Genomic DNA, 9,051 nt, shown 5'->3' on the forward strand with positions numbered 1-9,051 from the left:
TTTTTTTTTTTTTACAGTGCAAATACTTGTAATCAAAAATAAATGTAAAGTGAGCACTGTACACTTTGTATTCTGTGTTGTAATTGAAATCAATGTATTTGAAAATGTAGAAAACACCCAAAAATATTTAAATAAATGGTATTCTATTATTGTTTAACAGTGCGATTAATCGCGTGATTAATTTTTTAATCGCGCAACAGCCCTAATTGTAATGTTAACTTGCTTTTTTTTTTTTAGGAGTCTGGTATTGACACAATACAGAAACTTCTTACTTTCCAATTTGTGCTAATTACAACTTGAAGATGTTAATTGCTGTGTTACTATCATTAGTATGTTAATGATGGGATTGTATTCTAACTTGAATTTTTAATTTTTTTTTAGCTTATTCTTTTTGGTTTGAGTAACCAGTTGGTGGTTTCCTTCAAAGAGGAGAACACTATTGCCTTTAAGCATCTGTTTCTGAAAGGCTACTCCGGGGTTGATGAAGATGATTATAGTTGTAGTGTATACACACAGCAGGATGTTTATGACAGCATTTTTTTTGCTATTAATCAGGTAAGTGTTTTGTGTGTTTCTGTGTATAATAAACAGCATGAGTACTGCTTAAAAGTCACAGCCAATAAGATGTTGCTCAGTTTCCATTTTCTGTTCTGGTTAATTTCATACAGATTGCAAATATCCTAACTGGTCATCTGATTAAAATAAACAGTCAAAGTTAAGTTTCACTCAGTGTTTATTTTCATGTGTATGCTTAATCTTCATTTTTTGACTTAGTCACAACACAAACACTGAAGTTGTTCATATTAGATTATTAATTTCCAAACTTGCTGTGGCAGATGATTTGGGTTTTACTTTAAGTAGAAATGGAACTGAATATAGATACATTCCAAAAATTCATGCTTACAGCTATAGTGAATCACAGCTTTGTAGCATCATTGCCAGAAGTCTCAACATGGGAATGTAGTACTTCCAGGAATATCAGGACAGAGCCGTAAGTTTAGTATGGTATTTTAAAAGGAATTTGGATGATATGATAAACAACTCCCTTAAATAATTGTTTAAAAATTTTAAAATAAAAAAAGGATAAAATTCCAGCAAACAGTTTGTTAACATGCACATAAAATAGAAAATGATGGGAAAACAAAAGGTTATGCTTTTGTAGAAAATAAAAAAATGGAAGTCCTATCTTGTTTAAAAAAAAAAAAAAAATCACATGAGGGCCAGGTCTCTTCTGTGGTCCAGTACAGTTCAGAAGTGTGGGGCTTTAAGTCACCCTTACTTGAGCCTGCCCAGTTCGAAGACCTATGGGCACTTGTCCAATTGAGGCTCAATTTAGAGCAGCTTTAGGGCTGCTCATCATTTTGCAGACTGGTAATGGTCCCCATGCAGCCACTATAGCAGTCAGGAATTGGTGGAATGCAAAGGCCATACTCCTCCTCCTTTGGCCATGCCCCATCTCAGGGCTCTTTGCCTCCTGGCAACCCCCACAAACAATGGGAAATCCTCAGCAGAGCAAATCCACTGTTTCTGCTCAGATAGGCAGAATGAGGCAGAGGATCTGGCCTGTGTTGTGTAAAATGGTGACTGATTTGTACATGTCTCTTCTCGGTTCTCCTTCAGAATTTTCTTCAATTGTGCTGCTGTTTTACTTTTAATCTGTTATTTCTTTGCTTTTTATCTCTCCTTCTTGGTTTACTACTTTCTTCCTTTCTTCCTTCTTTTGTAGGCACTAAGGCTGATTTGAAGCCCCAGCTAGAAGACTAGTGAAAGGATAGATTTATTTCATCGAGCAGGAGTCAAGTATGCGATACAGGCATCAGATATAAAGGTCTCTTTGTGTGATGTCTATATTCTATAAATGTAGACATTTATAGAGGAGTTTTTTCCAGTCACTTTAGCTTAGGTTTGCTAGGGCTTTGCAGGTTTTCAGACTTTAACCCCTTTGGTTGAGTGACTTCAGCTTGTTGTTTGGCACATATATATGGCTGAGATTATCAAAAAAGAGGCCAGTGATTGTGGGTGCCCAAACTGAGACTTTGAAAGAGCTTGGCTTGGCTATTTTTTTTTTTCTTCCCGGAGGTTGTGTTCTGCACTTCCTGAAAATCAGGCCCCTTGTAGGTGTCTCAATTTGGGCACCCAAAATCACTAGCTTCTTCCTGAAAACCTTGGCCATGTGTATCCAGTAACTCCAAGGCAACAGCATGCAGCCTTCCTATAGTTGAAAAGTAATAATTAAGTCTTGCATAATTGTGGAGGACTAAATGTGTAATGGACAATCCCCATGATATCTGAATGTTTTTTGCAACTAAATTAACTACTAGATCATTGGTTCTCTCCACATTTCTGAGAATATGTATTAGACAGAACATACCCTCTCTGCTGATTTTCTTACATTTTCTGTCTAATATGGGTATTTTTATTATGGGGAAATTATGTCAAAAAGATGTTCTATTATCAAATGTAACAAGTGTAGTTTCATGGAGCACCAAGATGATATGTTTGCCTTCAAAGCAACGCAGAGTGCTGCAGACTGCTCATTCTCAACATGCTGGACTTTTTTTTTTTTTTTTTTTAAGGGACCTTGCTTTAACTTCCTGTTCTAGTGATCCAGTCTGTAGGTGATGAATTCATGGGGAATGGCTGGGTGATTCATCCATAAGGAGGATAGCTAACTGTAGGAGAGTGTGTGTGAGGGGAAACCACTGCTAGAAATGGTATCCAGGTACAGTGAGGTGTTCAGAGGACCCCTAATTTGCATACCATCTTGACAATTGGAGGACTGATTCCTTCGATAGATGGAGACGTAATGGTGTTGATTAATTTCTCGTATTTTTCTCTTCCACTAACTTGGTTTTGTTACCTAGTCTTACCTTCCTTCATCTTCTTTTAATCCAGGCATTGTTCTCACATGGGTACTGAGACTGCTGGCAAATGGTACTGTCTGCATTTGACATAAAGAAGATGTGGAGCTGAGTAGTGTTGGCATGTTACTGAGTTTGAGTCCATGATCTCTTCTGGTGGCTTTAGTGGACATTGAATAGCAGGATGGAAAGAGCCTTGTGGAGCACATTTAAAGGAGAGCCCTGCATGTAAATATGCAGTTGTCCATAACAACCATTTTGAGGACTGATTTATGCTGCAGCTGACACTTATTAGACCTTCCAAGTGTCTCAGCAGTGTTCCATGATAACCTGTGTGGAATGTTGTCCATGGCAAGTAGGAGACTTGGACTTTCTGTGATACTAATTGTTCTAACACCAGGTTGGGATATGTCTGGGGTGTTGTCAAAAGTAAGCTGAAATCTAAGGGTATGTCTACACTGGCAGAGTTACAGCGCTGCTCAGAGAGTGCTGAAGGGAAACCACTGTTGTGTGTTCACACTATCAGGTTCCTGCGCAATAGCGTGTTCACACTTGCAGCGGTATTCGGAGTGGTGCACTCTGGGCAGCTATCCCACAGCTATCCCATATATCACTCTATATGCATCCGAAGAAGTGGGTTGTAGCCCACGAAAGCTTATGCTCTAATAAATTTGTTAGTCTCTAAGGTGCCACAAGTACTCCTGTTCTTTTTGCGGATACAGACTAACACGGCTGCTACTCTGAAACCTATCCCACAGAGCATCTCTTCCTCTTCTGCTGCCAAGAGTTGTGGGAAGACAGAGGAGGTGCGGGGCATCCTGGGTCCTGTCCCAATGCCCTGTGATGCATTGCTTCGCATCCCAGCAATCCCTGTGCTTCTGTCTGCATTTGGTGCCATCTTTCAACAGTTCGTATACTGCGTGCTCTGCCTCTTCGGTCTGCAGGACTGGATCCTGAACTGTTGACTAGTATGCTGCTCGCTCTGACCAACACGTCACAAGTGGCAGTGGAGTTATTCCTTAAACTACAAAGGCAAGAAGAGTGCGACATTGATCTCGCCACGCGTACTAGCTACAACATGAGATTGTTTGATTGATTGACATTCACGGAGGTGCTGACCACAGTGGAACGCCGCTTTTGGGCTAGGGAAACAAGCAGAGTGGTGGGATCACATAGTCCTGCAAGTCTGGGATGACAAGCAGTGGCTGCAAAACTTTCGGATGAGGAAAGCCACATTCATGGGACTGTATGATGAGCTCACCCCAGCCCAGCGGCGCAAGGACACAAGAATGAGAGCTGCCCTGCCGGTGGAGAAGCCCGTGGCTATTGCAGTCTGGAAGCTGGCTACTCCAGACTGCTATCAATTGGTTACTAACCAGTTCAGAGTGGGAAAGTCTACCGTTGGATTCCTGTTGATGGAAGTGTGCAGGGCCATTAATCGCATCCTGCTCTGAAAGACCGTGACTCTGGGCAATGTGCATGACATTGTGGATGGCTTTGCACAAATGGGCTTCCCTAACTACAGAGGGGCGATAGATGGCATGCATATTCCAATTCTGGCACCAGACCACCTAGCTACCGAGTACATTAATTGGAAAGGTTCCAATGGTTCTTCAGGTGCTTGTGGATCATCGTGGGCGTTTCACAGACATTAACGCAGGCTGATCCGGAAAGGTGCATGACGCACGCATCTTTCGGAACATTGGCCTGTTCAGGAAGCTGCAAACAGGGACTTTCTTCCCAGACCAGAAGATCGTAGGGGAAGTCAAAATGCCCATTGTGATCCTGGGAGACCCCGCCTACCCCTTAATGCCGTGGCTTATGAAGCCATACACGGGGCAACTTGACAGCAGCAAGGAGCAGTTCAACAACAGGCTAAGCAAGTGCAGAATGACTGTTGAGTGTGCTTTTGGCCGTTTAAAGGCCCACTGGTGCTGCCTCTATGGGAAGCTGGACCTGGCCGATGACAATATTCCAATGCTTATAGCCATGTGCTGTACGCTGTAATATTTGTGAAGAGAAGGGTGAAAGCTTCACTCAGGGCTGGACAGCTGAGACTCAGTGCCTGGAGGCTGAGTTTGAACAGCCAGAGACCAGGGCTATTAGAGGGGTGCAGCGCGGGGCATAAGGATCAGGGATGCCTTGAGGCAGCAATTTGAAGTTGAAGGTCACTAATATTTGTTGCTATGCTCGGGAGTTCAGTGCTTGTAATGCTAAGAGGTGATTGTGATTGGGGCAGACGATGCAATATGAAGGTTTAATATAACTGTCTGTTGCTTTGCAGGACTCTGTTTGCTTTCAATTAATAGAATAAAGATTGCTTTCAAACTAACACAGTTCTTTTATTTAAAAAACAACAACCGGAGGAGAGAGTTAAAAAAAACACACATCAGCACTGAGGTGGTTGGGGGGAAGGGAAGGTCCCAGGAGGAGGAGGGGTCCTGGGACAGCTAAAGATTTGTGTATGTCCAGGGATCATATCCAGCCTTCTTCTTCGGAGTACAATGCAGCGGGTACTGTACTTCATCAGGGCCAAACTGCAGAGGGATGGGTGTTGAGTGCAGTGGGTACTGTGAGTCTGAAGTGCTGGACTGTGACAGGGGAGGAGTGGAATGCTGTGGGTACAGACTGGAGCCAGGAGGTTGATAAGTGTGTTGGTGGTGTCTGGGGGGAGCATGGGAAAGAGCTTTGCGACAGTGGCTGCAGGGGAAGGCGGGCGTGGAACTGCTTGGTTTGCAGTGCTAATATTGCCTGGAGCGCGTCCGCTTGGCGCTCCATAACATTTCAGAGCCGCTCCGTGGCTTCATTCTGGTATGCTGCATTCTCCTTTCGGTCCTTCTTGCTGTCCCGCCACTCCTTCAATTCTTGTTTTTCAGCTGCGGAGTGCATCTTAATGTCACACAGAAAGTCCTCCTTAGTTCTTTGTGGATGCTTTCTAATTCTGCGCAGCCGTTCAACTGACCATAACAAAGAGGGAGGCTGTGCTCCCAAGGGCATCTCAGTGAAGTTTAAAGGCAACATTTTACAGAAGCAATATTGTTTGCAACATACAGAACAGTGACTTAAAACACAGCCAGTATTCACATACCTGTCACTTGCCTGGGGTCAACTGGCTGACCCCAGGCAAGCGCACATGAGCCACAAGACCCCCAGAATGGTGAGTAACTGCAGGGGCAGGGGAAATCAGTGTTCCAGGACCGTACTGTACACTGGGCACATGGCTCTTGGGGAGAGCCAGCACTGTAGGGGGGGCTGATTATCATTCCTGTCCCCACATTTTCCACAGATTATGATCATTATGGAAGATATCTCGCTGCTGAGGATGAGAAGGGAATCAAGGGAGGGTCTTCTCCAAGACTGCGGCTTCCGCCCTGGCCCTTATGTGGCTCGCCTGTGTGCAGCAATGGTTCTTCTCCGCCCTCCCCCCTGTGACGGCACATTGGCGCGGGAAAGTTACCGTTAATGGGGCAAGAAACAAAGCAACTCTGCCAAAGAACCTGCAGCAGCGGATTGCCCAGTATCTCCATGAGAGTTTCCTGGAGATCTCTGAGGCAGATTCCCATGAAGTGAGGGAGTCAATCAACAGCCTGTTCCGCCGCTCAGACTAGGCATGTGGTGGTATGTGCAACATACAGACACAAGCCTGCTTTCAGCAACCCTCCTGCCCCAAACAACTCGCCTCAGCGATTCCCAAAATCAAAGACCCTTACCAGGGGCCTCCTCTCCTGTTTGCGCTTCGCCAAGATCCGACAGCTGTGACTGGCTAGCCGCCTCGGGGGTAGAAAAGAGCTCCTGGCTGCATGCATCTCTGACCTCTGAGTCATCCTCTGCCTCTGGGTCCCCTCCCCCTCCACATCCTCATCCAAGACTTCCTCTTCCTGGCTCGGTCCACTCTCAACTGGCATGCGAGCCACCGAAGTATCAGTGTCCTTCGCAGTGGAGTTGGGGTCGCCACCGAGTATCGCGTCCAGCTCTTTGTAGAACCAGCAGCTTGTGGGCGCAGCACTAGAATGGCGGTTTGCTTCCCGCAACTTGTAGTAGGCGTTCTGCAGCTCCTTCACTTTGACTTTGAATTGCAATGTGTCCCAGTCATGGCCCCTTTCTGTCATGCATCGTGAAATCTGTCCGTAGGTATCATAATTCCTATTGCTGGAGCGTAGCTGGGACTGGACAGCCTCCTCTTCCCAAATGCTGATGAGGTCTAGCAGCTCGGCATTGTTCCAAGCAGGGTATCACCTGGTGCATGGAGCAGGCATGGCCACCTGGAAAGATGCCCTGAGACCACTGCACGCATCACCAAGCAAACAGGAAGGGGACTTTCAAAATTCCGAAAGAATTTATGGGGTGGGGATGACGGTTGGTCACTTGAGGGCAGGGCAGTAGAGTTCAAACCGATGACCAGAGCAGGAAGAATAGGTATTGTGGGACACCTCGCGGAGGCCAATTGCAGCGCTGTGATCGACCACGGTGTCTGCACTGGCACCGCGGTGCTGTACTCCTGGCGCAGAAAGCTGTACGCCTCTTGTCGGGGTGGTTTTTTTTTTTTTTTTTTTTTACAGCGCTGCAGTTGCGCGGTTTCTGCGTACTAAGTGACTCAGCAGTGTGTACACCTTGGGAGTTACAATGCAGAAAGCTGCTTTACTGTGCAGAAACTTGCCAGTGTAGACAAGGCCTCAGTTGGTTATTTAACTTCTCAATTATCTTTTTCAGGAAGGGGAGGTTAGATAGTGATGAAAATTATTAGATGGGGCGGGGTTGTTCGTTTTATTTTAGCTTTGGTTTGACCACTGCGTGTTTACAGGAAGGAAGACTTTTCAAAGGATGTTGGCTATTGCATTGGCTTATTGGCCAGGGGCTCAGGAGCTCTTTATTGTGTTTTGCCACCCATGATGGACATGAGTCAGTGTTATATGGGGGCTTGGGTTTCCTCTACCATTTAAGGGACTTCTTGCCCATTGGAAGTCTCTTGAGCAGTGACTATTGACATTTAAGTTGAGTTGGCAAACAGCTGCTTTCATAGGTGTTCAATAGTCAGTGCAGCTGTATGGATATTAAAGAATTCTATGAAGTGCTGTGTCCCCAGTTACTTACCTCAGCAATGTTCTAGCTCCCTTACCAGCCTATAAAGCATGACTCCAGACTCCTTTATTGTTGTACCCAGCAACAACAACAATACTTAGCTCTTACATAGCACTTTTTATCAGTAGGTCTCAAAGGAGCTCAGTATCGTTACCCCCATTTTACAGATGGGGGAAACTGAGTCACAGAGAGGTGAAGTGACTTGTGCAAGGTTACTCAGCAAGCCAGTGGTACAGCCAGAAATAGAACCCAGATCTTCTGACTCCCCGTCCCATGGTCCTTTAGGCTGTACTTCTCTGTATTTCATCTCCTCTACCAGTATAGATCTCTTTGCTGTGTTAGTATTGAAAATTAAGGTGAACATAAAGACAAGAAAACTAAGGACCTTGATATTGCAATGAAGCATACTTTAAAAGGACTAAATTCTGCCTGAACTTACTTCCTATGCAACCCTCTTGGGGTGTATGGGAGGTAAGTCAGAACAAAATTTGACCCTGAGAGTGGGATTTTCAATCATGCTCTGTTGTGGCCTAAGAGTTTATTAGGGAGAGCTTGACTTTTATCGTAGCCTAGTAAACAAATCTTAAATTCTAAATGAGAGATTTTTAGTTTTAAAAAATTATATTGGAACTCACCAGTGGCTGAATACAAGTCAAAAGCTGTTTTCCCTTTTAATGTACAATTTTTCAGTTCCATCTCTGAGTGCCTGACGAGATCAGCTCCCCTGCACTTGGTTTCTTTGTGGCAGGAATCTTCCCAAGCTCTGTGTGTGCTCCATGGATGCATATTGTCTAGTATATATGTGGTTTTGTTACCTTGCAGTCAAAGCAGCAACTCCTCTCCACCTTGTCCAGCGAATGGGCAGTAAAGCTGTTTGCCCTAGATCTTGTGGGGGTGGGGGGAAATCTTAAAACTTGCTAAAATTTCTATTTTTTTCAGGACTTAAAATCTTTTAAAAATAAAAATGTAAAGGCCTTACAAATTCTGTTGAATATCCTGTTTTTTTTTTTTTTTTTTTCTGGTCATCCTATGAAAGTTCTTAAAACTTGGTGGTGAGGGGGGTTGTACTAACTTTCTTTTAAATTTATGTTTATAATCTTTTAAATTCCCC

The 9,051-nt window shown here is 44.4% G+C and overlaps 1 protein-coding gene across 1 annotated transcript in view; it reads left to right on the plus strand.

Annotated features, from left to right (window-relative positions):
- LOC112107726 (mucolipin-2-like) overlaps positions 1-9,051 on the plus strand; it is a 46,622-nt gene that overhangs the window by 11,339 nt on the left and 26,232 nt on the right. Inside the window, exon 3 of the mRNA XM_026655450.2 lies at positions 382-555. Coding sequence (XP_026511235.1) covers positions 382-555 — 174 coding nt within the window. The remainder of the gene's footprint in view (positions 1-381; positions 556-9,051) is intronic.

This window comes from Terrapene carolina, unplaced genomic scaffold (assembly GCF_002925995.2).
Source record: "Terrapene carolina triunguis isolate 2854851 unplaced genomic scaffold, T_m_triunguis-2.0 Scaffold210, whole genome shotgun sequence".
Taxonomy (NCBI): domain Eukaryota; kingdom Metazoa; phylum Chordata; order Testudines; family Emydidae; genus Terrapene; species Terrapene triunguis.